The sequence below is a fragment of the Salmo salar genome, chromosome ssa18 (genome assembly GCF_905237065.1).
Source record: "Salmo salar chromosome ssa18, Ssal_v3.1, whole genome shotgun sequence".
NCBI classification, from domain to species: Eukaryota; Metazoa; Chordata; class Actinopteri; order Salmoniformes; family Salmonidae; genus Salmo; species Salmo salar.
This window is the reverse complement of record NC_059459.1, coordinates 28,761,633-28,782,710: the sequence shown is the minus strand read 5'-3', so window position 1 is coordinate 28,782,710 and position 21,078 is coordinate 28,761,633. Positions and strand designations below refer to the sequence as shown.

At 43.3% G+C, this 21,078-nt stretch overlaps 1 protein-coding gene across 1 annotated transcript; it reads right to left on the bottom strand.

Moving 5' to 3' along the window:
• On the bottom strand, positions 1-8,592 carry LOC106577209 (protein Wnt-8b-like). The gene is made up of 7 exons (XM_014155110.2): positions 8,387-8,592; positions 7,497-7,530; positions 5,763-5,901; positions 3,503-3,628; positions 2,859-3,001; positions 1,022-1,162; positions 1-928 (listed from the first exon to the last, which is right to left on the bottom strand). The coding sequence occupies exons 1-7, from the start codon at positions 8,500-8,502 to the stop codon at positions 500-502; spliced, it is 1,128 nt and encodes a 375-aa protein (XP_014010585.1). The 5' UTR covers positions 8,503-8,592; the 3' UTR covers positions 1-499.
• Between the last annotated feature and the right edge of the window lie 12,486 nt (positions 8,593-21,078).

Here is a 21,078-nt window from a genome sequence, read left to right as displayed (position 1 = left end):
GGTACTTATGACAATAAATAAGAAGTTGTTGAGGTATGCTGTGGACTGACCGTTTAGGAAGAGTTGTTCAAGCTATCAAATATGAAGGAGATTATTCAGAGCGGCCATATGTAACATGCTTTAAATGCCCAATGACTTATAATGATATATATAATTGGGGGAAAAAGTAAAAAAATATATACTGTTAAATATATGTATACCATCAGTTCTAGACAAGTAATAGTATCCCTTCTTTCTCTATCATGTCGTTTTATCAACATGTTTTTTTTACACATTTTCTCCCCCACTATTAAACATTTGATTAGGATAATAACAATACTAGTCTTATTCAATAAATACATTTTCAATTATGTCTTTAGAACAAAAGCAGAACGCGTGTTGTAGAAATATTTGAGAGGGGCACAGTTTCGGTGCACAGAGGTCTGTGAAAATCAGCTTGTGAGAAGACATGGCGTGTGGCAGTGATGATGATGATGATGGTGAGGAAGATGGATGCTGCTCAGTGCTTCTTCCTCAGCCTCAGGTTCTTCCTACGGCTGCCGGCGCTCTCGTTCTTCCCCCTCTGCCCCCCATTCTTCACGCAGAAGTACTTGGTCACCGTCTTGCGGCACTGCTCGCACTTTACCGTGCAGCACCAGTGGAACTTGCAATTGCAACTCGACACCAGCTCAGCCTTCCTCTCCTCCACGGCTAAACCACACTCCCCGCACAGCCTCTTGCAGCTCCGCTTCTCCCACTTATTTAGTCTCTTGCCCTTCTTCAGGCACTCTCTGCCCTCTGTGCCGGGCAGGCCCAGGGTACGGTTCTCCAGGCAGTAGTCTGGGGAGTCCTCTAAGTGGACCAGTTCTTTACGAGAGATGGAGCTGAAGGTCTCAGCAATGGCACCTCGACTGGCTGCACTGTTCCCGGCCCCCCGGAGCAGGTCCACCTTGAATAAATGAATGATAAAATTAATTCTATGTGAAGTGTCTTTAGAGTGCTTATAAACAATATTGTTTAATATAAACAATATATACTGTACCTTCAGTGCTCGGTGGTACTTCTCCTTCAGATAGTTTCCCACCTCCCTGAAATCTGGGAGCTGTAACCAGCAGGTCTGTGTGGTGCAGGACCCAGAGACGCCATGGCACTTACACGTCTTCTGCATAGTCCCTTTCACTGCCTGGGAAGGAGAGGAAAGGGAAGGAGTGGAGGGAGGGGTTGCGGAAGGAAGGAAGGAAGGAAGGAAGGAAGGAAGGAAGGAAGGAAGGAAGGAAGGAAGGAAGGAAGGAAGGAAGGAAGGAAGGAAGGAAGGAAGGAAGGAAGGAAGGAAGGAAGGAAGGAAGGGAGAGAAGGAAAGCGGGAGGGGGAGAGAGGGAGGAAGCGAGAGAGTCTTTGGTTAAGCTTTTCTACAGTCTGTGATTCACCTGGAAAAATGGTAATTACATAATAATAACATGAAAATTACGGAAATTAAGTAAATACTGTGTAAACTCCAGACAGAACCTGTTGTTGCCATATAATTATTATGTAAATACCAGGCAAATACCAGGTGAAACAGGAGTGTAGAAAAATGTATAATTACTCAGACTTCTTTTTAAGATGGGGACATAGCAACAGAGGTTCATTGTCTGATTTGGTGGCTGAGTATGAAGTTGTTTTAAAGAATCAGTTGTGTATGTGAAGACCATTGGCTCTTGATTGATGTGTTGTCAAATGAACCCATTGCACACTCAAGCCTTCCCATTTGACAAAAAAGAGGATGAATTCACTAAGGGAGAAAGGATAGGTTCAAGGTTCATGCTGGAGTTTTTGTGGTCCCCCTCAATATTTTCTGACTTCACCCTGACACAGATGTCAACAGATGTCGGTTGAAAGGAACGTTTCTTTACGGGGAGGGGAAGAGCTTTCTCCCGAGGTGAGTGCCGAATCAAAGTTTCACATTGAGACACTGACTGTGTCCCTCCTGGAATGAGAGGAGTATTTATTAGACAAGGCCATTGTCAACATGTTTTCTGCCATGAGTACACCCAATGAAGAGTCTATGGAGAGTCTATTGAGCGGCAAAATGAAAAAGGGGTGAGTTTCTTTTTGTTACAATGATGCTCCAGGTGCCGTGGGGCTCGGAGGGGCAACGAGGCCCCAACAGGAGGGCTCCTAGGCGGAGTAAACAAAGACTACTCCAGCCTCTCACTTGTGGTCCTTCGTCCCTGACTAAGGACTCCTTAGGGGCCACACAAAGACTAACAGAATAAATGTTGGGCGCTTATTGCAAGAATAAAACTAAAAACTACTTAAAGAGAGCGGGCAGGCATAATACTGGCCCTGGTCTGCAGTGTGTGGCACCATGGGATACTCTAATTAAGAACTAGCACCAGTGATCCTGAGATTCTGAAACGTAAGACTTGTCATAATAAAGGACATTCATTGACTGGTAAACAGGCCCTTGTGGTACAGCGAACACACTGTGGTTATTGGAGGACAAGTGGCACCTCACTTATGGGGACGTGAAAGGGATGCTTGGGTGGTACGCTTGCTGTATGCTGTAATACTCAATGAGCAGACTGAGAAAGAAAGAAATGATTCTAAAGGTACTTTACATTGAGCAGTCGGTCAGTTGGGGGTTGAGTGGGAAACTCAAATATCTGACCCTTCACCTTGAACTACAAGAGCTCCCCCCTATGGCAATTGCACTGATTCAATCTCAACATGATCTGGGTTTTCAGAACAACCAGAAAACCAAGCTCTAAATCTATCTGGAATCATGATAATATTTCACTATATCATCAAAGTTTTTTAGATTGTATGGTATTGAGGGATAGCTTACCCCTTCCATCACCAAGGTGTAAAGTAAAAGTAAAGTTAACTAAATACTGTACCTTGCGTCCAGCCTCGTTGTTGTGGAGGTTCATGGCGGCCCGTGCGTCCTGGCCTGTCTCCAGCGTGTCAACAAACTGCTTGGAGATGGCCTCACCGAACACAACGTTGTCACTGCAGCCCCCCCACTGCCAGCCTGTACCCCCTGGGGACACAAGCAGGAGACATCAGTTTGTCTGTATGAGAGGATGGCTCACCATTTGTGATGAAAAAACGGAAGGGTATTATTTCCAAGGTACTTGAAAAAATACCTGTTTTGTTGTTTTGCCTACAACCGAATCACATTACATGAATACAACACATTGTGAATACAACACAGAGTGAATACAACACAGCGTGAATACAACACAGCGTGAATACAACACAGCGTGAATACAACACAGCGTGAATACAACACAGCGTGAATACAACACAGCGTGAATACAACACAGCGTGAATACAACACAGTGTGAATACAACACAGCGTGAATACAACACAGCGTGAATACAACACAGCGTGAATACAACACAGCGTGAATACAACACAGCGTGAATACAACACAGTGTGAATACAACACAGTGTGAATACAACACAATGTGTACACAGCTGTTTCATCTATGGATGTCTTGTAATGATCTGTGTGTGGATTTTTAAATCTTCTCTTACCCCGCTGTCCGTTCCTGGTGTCATCACAGCCACAGTTGTCAAAGTCCCCCAGACTGCAGTTCCTCGTCAGAGTGTACATGACCCCTGCTGAACTGATGGCATGGACAAACGCTGTCTCCCTGTTCGCTGTGGGAAAAAAACATATATTATATATAATATTATATTATATCATAGTCACTTTACAAATGACCTCGAATAACATGTACCCCCGCACATTGACTCGGTACCCACTCTATATAGCCTCGTTATTGTTATGTAAATGCTATTTGATTTAGTAGCAATGATTATTGAACTGATGGCAAGGACAAACGCTGTCTCTCGGTTCGCTGTGGACAAAAAACAAATATTATATATAATATTATATGGTATTATAGTCGTAATGATTACTGAACTGATGGCAAGGACAAACGCTGTCTCTCTGTTCGCTGTGTGTGAGAGAGACATTTTAAATGCACTCAGGAATACCTTCTCCTGAAGAGGTCATTCCTCTCCTCTAGTCATTATCTTCAGAGTGGGGCTTCTATTTCAACGCCTCTCACTCCACAGTATCCTTTATCTCCTATTTCTCCTGGTAATTAACACATTGGCTCTAATTGCCATTGGTGTGCCATATTTTCGCAAGGCCCCTGAGCAGTGTCCCGTCGATGGGTGGCTCAGTAGGATGTTGTGAATTGGATTTGTAGCATAGTTTTAGCCAGGGTGACCGTGGGGTTGTATTGTTTTAGCCAGGGTGACCGTGGGGTTGTGTTGTTTTAGCCAGGGTGACCGTGGGGTTGTGTTGTTTTAGCCAGGGTGACCGTGGGGTTGTGTTGTTTTAGCCAGGGTGACCGTGGGGTTGTGTTGTTTTAGCCAGGGTGGCCGTGGGGTTGCTGTTGTTTTAGCCAGGGTGACCGTGGGGTTGCTGTTGTTTTAGCCAGGGTGACCGTGGGGTTGTGTTGTTTTAGCCAGGGTGACCGTGGGGTTGTGTTGTTTTAGCCAGGGTGACCGTGGGGTTGTATTGTTTTAGCCAGGGTGACCGTGGGGTTGTATTGTTTTAGCCAGGGTGACCGTGGGGTTGTGTTGTTTTAGCCAGGGTGACCGTGGGGTTGTGTTGTTTTAGCCAGGGTGACCGTGGGGTTGTGTTGTTTTAGCCAGGGTGACCGTGGGGTTGCTGTTGTTTTAGCCAGGGTGACCGTGGGGTTGTGTTGTTTTAGCCAGGGTGACCGTGGGGTTGCTGTTGTTTTAGCCAGGGTGACCGTGGGGTTGTATTGTTTTAGCCAGGGTGACCGTGGGGTTGTATTGTTTTAGCCAGGGTGACCTTGGGGTTGTGTTGTTTTAGCCAGGGTGACCGTGGGGTTGCTGTTGTTTTAGCCAGGGTGACCGTGGGGTTGTGTCGTTTTAGCCAGGGTGACCGTGGGGTTGCTGTTGTTTTAGCCAAGGTGACCGTGGGGTTGTATTGTTTTAGCCAGGGTGACCGTGGGGTTGTATTGTTTTAGCCAGGGTGACCGTGGGGTTGTATTGTTTTAGCCAGGGTGACCTTGGGGTTGTGTTGTTTTAGCCAGGGTGACCGTGGGGTTGCTGTTGTTTTAGCCAGGGTGACCGTGGGGTTGTGTTGTTTTAGCCAGGGTGACCGTGGGGTTGTGTTGTTTTAGCCAGGGTGACCGTGGGGTTGTGTTGTTTTAGCCAGGGTGACCGTGGGGTTGTGTTGTTTTAGCCAGGGTGACCGTGGGGTTGCTGTTGTTTTAGCCAGGGTGACCGTGGGGTTGTGTTGTTTTAGCCAGGGTGACCGTGGGGTTGTGTTGTTTTAGCCAGGGTGACCGTGGGGTTGTGTCGTTTTAGCCAGGGTGACCGTGGGGTTGTGTTGTTTTAGCCAGGGTGACCGTGGGGTTGTGTTGTTTTAGCCAGGGTGACCGTGGGGTTGTGTTGTTTTAGCCAGGGTGACCGTGGGGTTGTATTGTTTTAGCCAGGGTGACCGTGGGGTTGTGTTGTTTTAGCCAGGGTGACCGTGGGGTTGTGTTGTTTTAGCCAGGGTGACCGTGGGGTTGTGTTGTTTTAGCCAGGGTGACCGTGGGGCTTGCTGTTGGATTTGGGCGAGGCGACCATGGCGGCTGTTGGGTTGCTGTAATGATCCTTTTGACTGATGAATCTCATGACTAAACAAACAAATGCCATCTCACGTTCTAGAAAGAGTCAGCATATACAGTACTACATTACTTTTGACCGTATAGTGTCCTACATATCTTCTGGTCAAAAATAGTACACTATATTCATTGGCTCTTACCGCTGCGGAGGCTTCTGTGTGTGGACAGCTGCAGGGCTCTCTCAGGGCAGTTCCATCGGTCCCAGGCAAACTGATATTTACACTCCTCGATGCCGCTCTGAGCCCCGGCCGCTACGCTGCTAGAGTAAATCAGGTGCACCTTGAGGAACACAGAGTATATCATCAGGTCACTTAAAACTGAATAGGTTCAATCATGACCATGGGAAGCAATACATTCTAGGGACATTTACTACCATAACCCTAAAAGTTGTAGTGTATACAAGATTTTTAAAGTTTTTAACAACGGTGGGAAAAGTCTTAATACAATATTAATTCAACTTTTTTAACCTGTTTCACAACCCCTGAATGAGTTGGAATCCCAAGCCCTATTCTTTACAAGTTCACTATGTCCACTTGGCTTGTTCGCCTAGCTCTCTGGTCCTTGTTGAGACTGTGTGAATGATATGTCTCAAGTGGCCTGTGCAGAGACTGAGCCACCACCTCTCTGCTTCTCACTGGGGTCTGGTGGGCTAATGATGACCACCCACCACACCATAGTACTGCACAGGCCAGCACTGCCTTCCCTGCCACTACTGCCTCTAGTTTATTCACACGCAACACACATTATCTATGCCTCTCCTCCTCTAGTCTAGTCTAGATCTATCAAGCCAGGGAATTCTACTGCCTCTAGTCTAGCTCTATCAACCCAGGGACCTCTACTGCCTAGCCTAGATATATAGGTCCACGAGTTGATAGAGCCAGCCTGGTCTCATAGACTAGACATAACATAGTAAATGTAAATCTGGGACACTCAAATCAGTATGTTATGTTACATTTGGTATGGTTACATAAGACAGAAAGTTACTTAAGGAAAAAATGAAAGTAGGGTGGTTGGTCGGGCGTATAATGCAAACGTCTAGCAACCCAAAGGTTGCGAGTTCGAATGTCATCACGGACAACTTTAGTATTTTAGGTAATTAACAACTTTAACTACTTACTAGTTTTTAGCTACTTTGCAACTACTTATCATGTTAGCTAACCCTTCCCCTAACCCTAACCTTAACCCTCTTAGCTAACCCTAACCCTAACGCGTTAACCTAACTTCTAAACTTAACCCTAACCTTAACCTTAACCCCTAACCCTAACCCCTAGCCTAGCTAACGTTAGCCACCTAGCCACCTAGCTAGAACTCGTAACATATAATAGGTTTTGCAAATTCGCAACATATTGTATGTTTTGCAAATTCGGAACATATATAATATGAACTGTATACAAATTGCATACAAATGGATACTTACCATACAAAATGTAACATATCATACTAAAGGAGCATCTCTGATTTACATATAGAATAGTAAGAATTGCTCTAAGACCAGGTTGCCTCTATACACACTGAACAAATAACTCTACATGCTTCTACTATCTCAACCCATGGACATTCAAAGCTTCTCAGCCTTAATAGAGTCAAGAGCTGTAGATAGGAACCCAAAAGGCCACCATAACACTGATAAGGCCTACCCTTGCTGTTGTTACAACAAATCAATGATGAAAGGAGATATTTAGATTTATATGTAACCATGACAATCTCATTCTGGAGAAATGCAGTCTATTTAGAAACAGAGGGGAAAGAGAGTAACATACGCAGACAGCAATAGGAGATCCTTACAGGGGTGGTCTTTGCTCTCTTTTTTGGGATAGGGAAGAAGGGAAGGGAAAGAGGGATCTGGCCAGAAGATCAAAAGAATGTTGGCTTACCTTAGGTCCAGTCATAAGGAAATTATTCACTGACCTGGAAGAGCAGACAGCTTATTAACTCTGGGAATTAAAAGTTGTCCTTCAGCCAGGGCAGGAATTCCACAGCTCCCTCACTTAAGTCTCTCATTAGTTATCTTTAATAACATTTAATAACAAGGTACGAAAGCATCATTGGCTATCTTAAATAACATGTTACTGAAGCATTTATTAGCATACTCTCAGAAATTCAGTGTCCTTCAGTAAAGGGAGGGATTTCTTTGCTCCCTCATTAGATAACGATCTTTAATAAAATGTAATAACATGGTACTAAACCATCATCAATCTAAATCATTGTCTCCCATATGAATGAAACCCCCGCTTGCTGGTCAATAACCATGCTGGTAAAGTGACATTTCTTGGGGATGTTATATCCAAAATACCTAAAATAAAGCCCTAAGCTAATTATGATAAAATTATTAATTTATACTAACAAAATACATTGTTACTGGTCACATACACAAAAACTCAATAAAATACAGTGGGATGAAAGTATATTCATGAGTAATAAACATGGAACAAAAAATAATTGTAGGAAAATATTTAATTATAATAATTTAATAATTGTCCATGCCTACATTTTCATAAAGGAAAATCAAGAAGCCTAACTGTTTCCCAGTCCTGCACCAAATGATGTAATTTGGTAAACAATTTTGGAAGGTAAAAAAACTGAACAGAAAATCACTTTTTAATTTGATCAGTAAATAGAAAAACATTTCAACATATAAATCATGGAATTATTTATATATTCCAATAGGCCTATTTACCAATATTTCATGAACGACCTTCCTATCACATACATCGTATCAAATCAATGAGGCAATCACAAAGAATCCAAAATGGTTAAAACTCACCAGCTGCAGCAAGACGTTGTCATGTGAGACATCAAAATGAAGATACAGTAAAAGACCTCCAAATGCATGAACATCCTGCCAGAAGAGACGAGAGAGGATAGAGATGGCATGCACATTAGAGCAGCTCTCTAAAGGAGAAGAGAGGATATAGCGAGAGGCTACCAACCCTACATACATACACAACTCCACTGGCTGTATATGCCAAGGTTCTCATGCGGGACTCACTCGAGGGGGGCTCTGAAATGGACCCACTCTCATCCCAACAAGAGATTATCTACTTAATTAAAGATGTTCCCCTTCTTACTCCCTCGACCAATCAGAAGGAGCACACCGAGGAGAGACAGAAATGATCAAAAGGGCACCCTGGGCCTCGCGCGGACAAATAGCAGCCCGAAATCTCTTTTTCATTGCGCGGCCTTCTGAAGGATTCAGGATAAAGTTCAATAATATTAAACCGGCTGAAATCGACTGATCGCTAATAGATCTGGTGGTGTTTGCGCCCTGAAAAATTTATTTACACACCGTCTTGAAAGAGTTTGATACAGTGTTAACTGGTAACAGTCACGGATTACTGATATTATATCATTGGAACAAACATGAGATGTTATTCTAATTAACATCCCATTGTTTCAAATTCAATGTTGAAGCATTGTTGTCATTTTACATTTTCAAGAATGCGCTCAGGTTCCCCCAAGTTATTTTCGAACTTCTGATGTAAAATGAAATATAGGCCTATTAAAATGAATTTTAAATGGTTTAACCAAAAATACATTTTAGGGAAATAGTTTTAAAAGAACATCAGATAGCCTATTCATATTGATAATTGTTTAGCCTAACATAATCAATCATGCACTAGAATTAGAGATCGAGTATTCATGTTGATTGTTTTGGGGGTGGTAAGGCATATTAGATCCTCTAATGAACTGAAGACATATTATACCTACTCGAAAATGAGTTGATAATTAGCCTAATACAAATCGAGGAAAAAGTGTTTATTTATAGCATAAATAGCTAGGTTTACGTACAATTGTCAACAGATTTTCATGAAAATATTTTAATTCCAGAAAACTGACTTGTTGTGGATTTAAAAAAAAAAATCGGTACGTAATGACAGTGCACACAAAATGTACTTTCTCTGCTTAAGTTTTCATGTACCAAATAACATTTTAAAGTTCAGTGTTTTCCATCACATTTTAAACTCTACTGATATTTTGTCACAAAAACTGTTATATTAAATAGCAAATGTGCCTCTTTGGTCTTGGCATGTGCGCTGTAGCCAACAGCTTGCAGATACAGTGCAGGTAGGCTGTGCGGCTAGTCTTCCAGTACATGATGAGATTATTATGGATAAGAGCAATAATATTTTTATCTGTCAAACGGCAGTCAAGCATCGATCATCATGTCACCAGAATAAGACCCTCAATATTTATTGGAAAGGAGCATCAAGATCACCTTGCACTTTCACCAGCCTGTGAAATTCATCATAAATGATTTCATCTGTTGCCTAATAAATAAACGGCATGCTTTCCCAACAAGTAATAGTGGGAAGACCACACATGTCATCATTTCACTCCAAGTTTAATTTGATATTATGGTTATTATATCAATATTTGCCCATAAAAGCGTTTCCACCCCAATTTCTCGCATAATTAATGTTACCGACACAAAAAGATCCCACGATGTCAAATGAACGAACACATTATCTGTTGGCATTCATAAAATTGTGCCAAAACTTCCTGTTTCCGTCATAGCTGTAGTAAGGAAAGTGCAAGTGATGTGCTTGATGCTCCTTTTCCAATAAATATTGAGGGTCATATTCTGGTGACATGATGATTGATGTGGCTGCCTTTGATAAATACAAATATTATCCCTCTTATCCATAATAAGCTCATAATGTAGGTAGTTTACCAGCACTGTATCTGCAAACTGTTGAGTAGTTTTCTAGAGCACAAGTCAAGTCCAGAGTGGGCACATTTGCTATATAACGCAACAGTTTTTGTGACTAAACCATCAGCAGAGTTGAAATGTGATGGAAACCCATTTAACTTGTATGTTTTATTCTGTACATGGGAATTTAATGCAAACATTATTTTTATGTGCACTATGTCATCACGCACATACTTTTATCCCGCAATAAGTCCGTTTTATGAAAACACATCTCTTGTGGCAAAATGTGCATATTATTTCATGCATATTATTTTATGCACATTTAAAAATATTTCCATTGGATGGAAACCTAGCTAGTGTTGCATATTAAAGCTGTTGCGCATTACTGCCAATGTCCTTCCTCAAAATGATGACATTAGTCCTTTATGAGAATTCCAAGTTGCACTGTAGCCCACTAGCTTGGTTTCCATCCAATTTGCCACAGATTGTCGTGCGAATATTCTCAAATCCGCATAAAAACATGTGCATTTCCCCACCACAGATGTGTTTCCATAAAATGGACTTGTTGCCGATAAAAGACTGTGCGCGGTGACATAGTGGGCCTACACATACAAGTAAATGTTGAGTTAAATTCCCATGTACCGAATAAAAAACACAAGTTAAATAGGTTTCAACTCTAATGATGTTTTTTTTTCACAAAAAATGTGTTATGTTGTGTGTGCCCACTCTGGTGTTGGCACGTGTGCTCTAGCCAACAGCACGCAGATAGTGTGCGCAGATAGCACGGTTGGCTAGAGTGCATTATTATAGCCTACATAATGAAATTATTATTGACAAAGGAGCGAGATTCTTTTTATTTGTCAAATGGCAGCCAAGCATCAATTTATCATGTCACTAGAAAAATTGAATAAGACCCTCGATGTTTATTGGAAAGGAGCATCAAGCACCTTGCACTTTCACCACCCTGTGAAATTCATCATCATTTATGTAATCTTCAAGTTTTAATGTCACATGCACAAGTACAGTGAAATGCCTTTCTTGCAAGCTCTAAACGCAACAATGCAGTAACCATAATTTAATTAATCTGTAGCCTAATAAACTATATGCTTTCCCAACAAGTCATATTAGGAGTAACACACGTCATCCCATGACTCCAAGTTTACTTAGATATGATGGTTATTATATCATTATTTGCAAGGGGGAAACTTTGGATTTAAAACATTTTTAAAACCTATTTATAAAAATAAAAAAATTAAGTGGTAGATCAGCTTTAATATTGTTTCAATGTATTTGTCTGCATCATTTCCAATCTTCTTTATATATTTTTGTAAATACTTATATATATTTAAAAATATATTTTACTTTATTATTTCCCCCTAACCCTGCCATCCCTCCCCTAATTGGAGTAAACTAATGGATGACAACACTTAGGCTTCTACTTCCAGCTTATACATACAATATACATTTTACGGACACAGTATATTTTACAATAGTTATCTTTTGTTTGTTTTTAGTCCCATCCTTCAGCTCCACTCAACCCCTCCCATCTATCTCTGAAGACCATCCAGTCCCATCCTTCAGCTCCACTCAACCCCTCCCATCTATCTCTGAAGACCATCCAGTCCCATCCTTCAGCTCCACTCAACCCCTCCCATCTATCTCTGAACACCATCCAGTTTTGATTTCTATTTGCCATATATTTTTCAACTGTGCTGTGATGTTTCACAAAAGTTCTGGACCTTTTTATTCTCATAGATTCTACATATTGTAAAATATAAAAATATATTTTTTGCTAAGAGTATTATTATATTATTGAGCAATTAACTATGACTTTTAAAATCAGCAAGCAGTGCTATTTGCAGAGGGGGACATAACTTGGCAGGGGGTCTGGGGGACCTCCCATTGGCCCTTCTAGCCATCTCTATTTAGAACAACAAAAAGTAAACAAAAATGCCCCAGTCATCAAGCTAGGTAAGAGATTATTAAATTTGTTTGATTGATATGACTGAACTAGATCCATGATAATTCAATAATCAATATTGTGTTGCACCTTTAACCAATAGCTTAAGAAATGAACAACTCTTACAAATAAAGTACAAAGACAACTTTTGATCCTCTATATCAAATTTCAGCCAGACCGCCCAGTCAACCCAAGCCGCATACACGCCCGACCCCCACCAGTCTTTTCAATAACTCAACTCTCTCCCCAACACAACTTCCTTCCATTCTTTTTTTTATGTCTCAAGGGAAAGGTTTGGAAAACAGAATTTTAATAAGAACACAGATAAACCTACACATTAACACACAGAAGCAGTACACCCTCCATATAATTCATATCATTGGCCTAATACTACTACAGAGCTCTTTTTACTTGCACACAATATAGCTGGGTCACCCCGTCCTGCCCCTAGGGGTCCACGGCCCTGCAGCGCCCCAACCCAACACACCCCACTCAGCATTAGGATCTTAGTGAAATATTTATTATTGGTTTCAGGTGTGTTAGGCCAAGGACAGAGTGACAACCAACAGTACGGCAGACACCCAGGCCCAGGACTGAGCAGCCCAGCAGCTAGGGATTGCCTAAATAGGTATCACCCCTGACGTGGGCATGTTTTCAATACAGACTCCTTTTGTCGTACAGTATTCCACAGAAGGCATTCAGACCTTATGAATGTAGCACAGTATACCCTCAATCTTAAAACAAATCTAGTGAAACTGTACATAACTTGACATTTCTTCCATACATTGTGGGAGGATAACCAACCGTTCTATTAATGGCAATGCATTTGTTAGTCATTATAAATGCTAGGTTACACAGTTTCTTCTGATAACAGTCTCCAGTATCAACATTTCCAAGCAAACAAAAACAGGGAGAAGGGAGAATCTGTAGACATGCTGAGATAAAAGAAAATACTCTTTGCCAGAATTCAGCCAGCCTTCACAATACCATAACATATGCAAATATGCCCCCTTTTGTGCTTTAAACCTCCAGCAGAATAATACAATTTCTAAGTGCATGATATTCAGTGACACTGGCATATAGAACGTTCTATGGATGGTCTTAAACTGCAGTAATTTATGTCTGAGATTATATGAACCTGACTGGGCATTCTAACATATCTGAATCCATTCATCATCAATAGCGTCTCCCAGGTCTTCCTCACATTTTTGTTTTACATGTTTTGTGTCATCGGGAAAATCCTCTATCAACCCTTGATACAGTTTGGAAATCAACTTTGGGAGTTGGTCAGACTGCCTTAAAATAGCATCTGGCTTGTCCAGTGTTTGCTGGACAGAGAGAATAAAGTGTTGTATCTGCAAAAATTCACCTCACCTCTGTAACTGACTGGTCTTCCCTGGCTGCCTGACCCTGCTGAGACCCCTGTCACCATCTGATTCTCCTAAAATGAGGCATGTCAAAGAATTACCTTGGTGTACATTTATACATTATATTATCCAAAATATAATCAATGGTTCAATAATTGAAATGACCATAATTCCCAGATCCCAGACTGTAGCTTTAAACTGCTGTCCTGTAGCTACTGTAGGTCTACCCATCAACTCAAGATGGAACTTTGTATCATTCTGGTCTTCCCTCGCTGTCTGACCCTGCTGGGACCCCAGTCACCATCTAATCCTGCTAAAACATGATGAGCATAGTGTTGTGTACTAACTGCACTAGAGGGCTGCGGTCCAGACAGAGATCATTGCGGCGCGGTCTGCATTTTTCATGCTCTAGGCGGAAGCAGGCAGTCAGACAGACGACTTTGGTGTCACAAGGGTCGTCGAAAGGGGACCAAGGCGCAGCGTGTAAAGTGCTCATATTTCCTTTATTTATGATGACACTTAAACAAAATAACAAGCACGACAGCCAACAGTTCCGTCAGGTACATCGTAAAAACGGAAAACAACTACCCACAAACCCCAAAGGAAAACAGGCTGCCTAAGTATGGCTTCCAATCAGAGACAACGAAAGACACCTGCCTCTGATTGGAAACCATACCCGGCCAAAACATGGAAAACAAAACATAGAAATAGAATACTAGAAAACCCCCACATATAAACAGAAAACCCCAAACCACCCAACACAACCATCTGTCATGCGCTGACAACTCTACTATGGCAAATGACCTCTTACAAGGGTCAGGACGTGACAGTACCCCCCCCCCCCCAAAGGTGCAGACCCCGACTGCACCCAAACAAAAACCCAACAAAAACAACCCCAAACACAAAGGGAGGGAAGGGAGGGTGACAAACGTCTATGGCGGCTCGTGCGCTACACCCAGACCCTTCCTCTGCCTCCAATCCTCCAGCAACGGAGGTGACTCCGGATCAGGGCGTAACCCCCATTCCGCCCGCAGATCCCTCCGCTTCTATAACCCTGGCCTGTGGATCATTATCGGATGAATCGGACTGTAGATCCTTACCGGAAGCTCTGTGCTGTAGACCACCGCTGGAGGGTCTGGGCTGCAGGCCGCCGCTGGAGGGTCTGGGCTGCAGGCTGCCGCTGGAGGGTCTGGGCTGCAGGCTGCCGCTGGAGGGTCTGGGCTGCAGGCCGCCGCTGGAGGATCTGGGCTGCAGGCCGCCGCTGAAGGCTCCGGGCTGCAGACCGCCGCTGAAGGCTCCGGGCTGCAGACCGTCGCTGGAGGTCCCGGGCTGAGAGGCGTCGCTGGAGGCCCCGGGCTGAGAGGCGTCGCTGGAGGCCCCGGGCTGAGGGGCGTCGCTGGAGGCCCCGGGCTGAGGGGCGTCGCTGGAGGCCCCGGGCTGAGGGGCGTCGCTGGAGGCCCCGGGCTGAGGGGCGTCGCTGGAGGCCCCGGGCTGAGGGGCGTCGCTGGAGGCCCCGGGCTGAGGGGCGTCGCTGGAGGCCCCGGGCTGAGGGGCGTCGCTGGAGGCCCCAGGCTGAGGAGCGTCGCTGGAGGCTCTTGACTGGAGAGCATCGCTGGAGGCTCCGGACTGGAGAGCGTCTCTGTAGGTTCCGGACTGGAGACCTTCGCTGCAGGCTCCGTGCCATGTATCATCACTACTGGTTCCGCGCCATGGATCATCACTGGAGGCTTTGTGCCATGGATCATCACTGGAGGCGCCAGGCCATGCATTATCACTGGAGGCTTCGGGCCATGGATCATCCCTACAGGCTCCGGGCCATGGATCATCACTGGAGGCTTCGTGCCATGGATTAACACTACAGGCTCCGGGCCATGGATCATCACTGGAGGCTTCGTGCCATGGATTATCGCTGGAGGCTTCGGACCATGGATTATCGCTGGAGGCTTCGGACCATTGATCATCACTGGAGGCTTCCTACGGGGAGCTGGAACCGGTCTCACCAGACTGGGGAGACGCACTGAGGACCGCGTGCTCAAAGCAGGCACCAGCCGTACTGGGCTATGGAGGCGTACTGGAGGAAGAGTGCGAGAAGCAGGCATAGGACGTACTGGGCTATGGTGGCGCACTGGAGGGAGAGTGCGTGGAGCAGGCACAGGGTACACTGGGCCTTGGAGGCGCACTGGAGGTCTGGCGCTTAAGGCTGGCACAACCCGTCCTGGCTCGATGTTGATTATAGCCCGGCAAGGGCGGAGCGCTGGTACAGGACGAACTGGGCCGTGCTGGTGAATGGGGGGGACCGTGCATAGAGCAGGTGCAGGATAACCTGGGCCGAAGAGACGCACTGGAGACCAGATACGTTGAACCGGTGCACTTCTCCCTGGCTGCTGGCCAACTCTAGCACAGCAAAGGTGAGGAGTTTGCACCGAGCGCACCGGGCTGTGAGTGCGCATGGGCGACACCGTGCGTACCACTGCATAACACGGTGCTTTTACCGTCACTCGCTCCCCACGGTAAGCACGGGGAGTTGGCTCAGGTCTTAACCTCGCCTTCGCCAATCTACCCGTATGCCCCCCCAAAAAAATGTTTTGCCGCTGCCTCTCGACCTCTAGTTGCTTGCCTAGCCGTTCCTCCCAGTATCGCCGTTCCGCCCTCGCTGCCTCTACCTGTTCCCATGGGAGGCGATCCCTTCCAGCCTGGATTTCCTCCCACGTCCAGGACCCTTTACCATCCAGGATCTCCTCCCAGGTCCACTCCTCTGACCCATACTGCTTGGTCCTGCTCTTCCTCCTGGAGAATGCACGCTGCTTGGTCCGTTGGTGGTAGTTCTGTCACAAGGGTCGTCGAAAGGGGACCAAGGCGCAGCGTGTAAAGTGCTCATATTTCCTTTATTTATGATGACACTTAAACAAAATAACAAACACGACAGCCAACAGTTCCGTCAGGTACATCGACAAAACGGAAAACAACAACCCACAAACCCCAAAGGAAAACAGGCTGCCTAAGTATGGCTTCCAATCAGAGACAACGAAAGACACCTGCCTCTGATTGGAAACCATACCCGGCCAAAACATGGAAATCAAAACATAGAAATAGAATACTAGAAAACCCCCACATATAAACAGAAAACCAAAAACCAACCAGCACAACCACCTGTCATGCCCTGACCACTCTACTATGGCAAATTACCTCTTACAAGGGTCAGGACGTGACATTTGGGATGAAAATATTTTGGTTGTCCAACAGATTCTTTTGAAATGTCCTCTTTCTGCTTTGTATGCGTTAGCCTACCTCTTGTATTAAAATCACATATTTTTTCCATTATTCACACACTTAGAATTCACTGCTTCAACTTCAGTAGCCTACATCTCCTAGTTGGGCGTGAGAGTTCAAGTACCCCTAGCATGTGTGGTCTCATTGAAATAGAGTAGTCTGCCTACAGTACATGAGCGGAAATTCACAAGGCAGTTCACTTAGATATGAAATTAACTTAAATATGATTAGACTGTAGTTAACTACAGTGTCTGTAAATAAATATTGACAAAGAAAAGAAGTGGAGGGTGCTCAACCAATGTGAGTCGAAGTGCAATCACAATATGTAATCATGATTGAAAAGGAAAAGGCACAACGCACACATACTGTAGGTTAGGTTACTATGGTGACCATAGGTTAGGTTACTATGGTGACCGTAGGTTAGGTTACTATGGTGACCATAGGTTAGGCTACTATGGTGACCATAGGTTAGGCTACTATGGTGAGCGAGTGTTGCACCTTTTCATTTTCAATAAGTATGGATTACCCTTTTATTTGTCTCTGCCTGCAAATTGTCCTCCTAAAAGGAAGGCTATATCCTCTAGGACTATGCAAAACATAGCAAGTGTCACTATCATTCTTGCTGCCTCCAGTTCAGTAGCCATACCTGCAAGATCAGGTGCGTGTGTGGTCTCAATTAAATAGAGTAGGCTAGCCTATGTATACATGAGCGGAGAAGCACGGAACAGTTATTGTTCCAAGGAAATGTACTTCCTAAATCGGCCTATGATTAGGCTATAGTTTACTCATTGCCTAGAAATAGGTCTAAATATTGAACACCCATATTTCTGTCTGAAAATCTTGACACTCCTAAAAGGTAGGCAATAAAAATAGCTCAAGAGAAAGTTCAAGTCTCTCCAACTCTGCTCTCTTCAAACTACATCTAGCATATTTGCTGATATAGCCCAGTAATACAATGTAAGGGCCATGTTAGAATCTCTGGTAATTCAACCTATTTCTTAAGTTATTTTTGCGCATTTGATATTGCCTATAGGGTGCAACAATTGCTGGGACTATGGCTGGCAAGTGAGCTGCATTACATACGCCTAAAATAACATTGCGGTTGGGTTTGGAACCAGTTGCAGTAGCAGGTGGGAGTCTGACAGATAACCAGCAGGTGCCAGCATGAAGAAAGCGGGATGAAGAAATGGGTCCCTCGCAGACCTCTACTGTGCACCATGACAGTAAAGCATGTAACGTTAGAGCTGTTTATTACTGTGTCAGTGTGAAAAATAGGGAATTAGCTAGGGAAACTGAAAGATGAATAAGGTTACATTGACATACTGACTAATACAACTGAAATTGCATAGAAACATCAGAATATCAATCTTCAATCGTTTGGTCGATGGTTTCATGTTTTGAATCATGTCTAGCTTGATTGAGCAAAAATAATAGCTAATGTAAGCCAACTTTTGGCTGCCTAACAGTACATCAAGTGTCGAACGCTTTCCAAATTAATTTACTTCTGAAACGGGAAAAAACAAAAGCTACAAAACATGTCCATACAAACAACTGCTGTTAGATAGTAATAATAGCCACCTCATATTGCTATCTGACAGATAACTAGAGGCTAGAGCTGACCTGGCTGTGGTAGCTACTCACTAGTGTAGCTTATTCATTCACCTCAGTCGAGAAGGGATGAAACATTAGCTAACGTTACATGTCAGTTACAATACTAGCTCAGCACTGCGAATAAACACTCGTTTTGTTTTTTTCTGTTAAGTTAAACAGCAGTTACCTTGCCAGCTACATCAGTCAACTAAAGAGTAGCCAGTTTCTGTTCCTTTTACAACTCAGTGAAAGAGCGCAACGCGTACACACTGAACTATGCTCAACTCTCCCGTGCTGGTCCAGCCAGCCTTCCAGAAGCTTTGCCTTCATACAGCCTGTAAGCCCACTCTGTGGTGTCCACGTGGTCCTAAATCCAGTTGGATAAATGCTCCAAACAACCTACCCGACTGCTCGGAGGCGTCCGCATGGTCCTAAAGCACACCGTTGCCTTGTTTTGTATCACATTCCAATGATAAAACTGGGGGGGACAAAAATGCTATTTCTGAATGTGGCGGGGGGGACATGTCCCCCATCCCCAGTGAAAGTTGTGCCCCTGAATATTTGCACAAAGAAGCGTTTCCACCTAAATTTCTCACATCATTCATTTTACTAACACAAAAATATCCCAACTTGTCTAGCATATTTTGTTTTGTCAATATTTGGAAATTTGACCGAATAATTTTCTGTTTCCACCAGGCCTGTCATGACATTTTTTTATCTGAAATGTACTTGCATAAAAAAAGTTGGATGGAAACCTGATTTATGAAGCCAAACGAATTAATCGATCACTTAATTCTGTCCTTTGCATATCCCATTTAACAGCCTACTGTTGCAGGCCTAACATGACGTGACAACTTCACGCGACAACAATTGCTATTTCAAGTTAACATTTCACCCAAATGCTGCACTAGTTTGTGAGAATTGGATATACGTTCCACCTATAGAGATCCTATTAAATGACTAATTCCTAATTCTATTGTTCCACTTCACAAAACCAAGTGCAATTGAATTAAATGTGATGACATTTTGAGATAGCCTACAAAAAATAAAAATAAAAGTTAAGGGGACCCGAATAAGGACCATTGATAAGATTGGCTATATCCATCACTAATCCAGATGGTCGCTGTCTAACTTCTCATACTGGGTTACTGTGCCCAACTAACCCCTACGTCTGACTCATTTACAGTTTAAAACCATATAGATCTCTGGTCCTTTGACAGCCTTTGACGTCCGCGCATCTTCTTATGTGCAAATTTCGATTAGGGGACAGTGATTTGGGAAGTTTCATTCGTGGGATGTTTTTGGATACATTTTCTGAGCGGATTTAGTAATCAATCTTATTTAGGTATTTTACTTAATTTAGGTTTATATGCTGATGTATGATTTGTTTTGTTGAATAATAATTGAATAATTTCTTTCTAGGCTATCATAGGCCTATCATAGGCTATTGTTTTGTATTTTCAAAAAATTAACTATAATCAAATTACAATAAATCAAATTACAATAAGTCATATTGAAATGTAAGCCTATCCAACCCCCTGCTGGATCATGGACTAATAGTCTACCCTATATGGAAAGAAAGTCACTTGTGATGCTAGAAGCATCATATCTTGAGATTTGATAATGTTACAGTCTAAAGCAGGGGTCTCCCAATCTTTTCTAGCATGAGAGCTGCTTTATAAAGGCACGTTTTTCTCTTCTCACCTACCCTGCAACTCTTCCCCGGGTCCTTGGTGTACAAGAGATGTGTTTTCTGTCAATATACCTGGTAAAACACTGGTTAATAAACAACGTCTAAGGTGGCTCAATAAAATTATGTTTTGTATGTTCCTGAATGTTCCTTTTTCCTGGTTTACGATATACAGTTGAAGTCGGAAAGTTTACATACACTTAGGTTGGAGTCATTAAAACTCGTTTTTCATCCACTCCACAAATTTCATCTTAACAAACTATAGTTCTGGCAAGTCGGTTAGGACATCTACTTTGTGCATGACACGTAATTTTTTCAACAATTGTTTACAGACAGATTATTTCACTTATAATTAACTATCACAATTCCAGTGGGTCAGAAGTTTACATACACTAAGTTAAACAGCTTGGAAAATTCCAGAAAATGGTGTCATGGCTTTAGAAGTTTCTGATAGGCTAATTGACATCATTTGAGTCAATTGGAGGTGAACCTGTGGATATATTTCAAGGCCTACCTTCAAACTCAGTGCCTCTTTGCTTGACATCATGGGAAAATCAAAAGAAATCAGCCAAAACCTCAGAAAAAATATTGTGGACCTCCACAAGTCTGGTTCATCCTTGGGAGCAATTTCCAAACGCCTGAAGGTACCACGTTCATCTGTACAAACAATAGTACGCAAGTATAAACACCATGGGACCACGCAGCCGTCATACCGCTCATGAAGGAGACGCATTCTGTCTCCTAGAGATGAAGGTACTTTGGTGCGAAAAGTGCAAATCAATCCCAGAACAACAGCAAAGGACCTTGTGAAGATGCTGGAGGAAACAGGTACAAAAGTATCTATATCCACAGTAAAACGAGTCCTATATCGACATAACCTGAAAGGCCGCTCAGCAAGGAAGAAGCCACTGCTCCAAAACCGCCATAA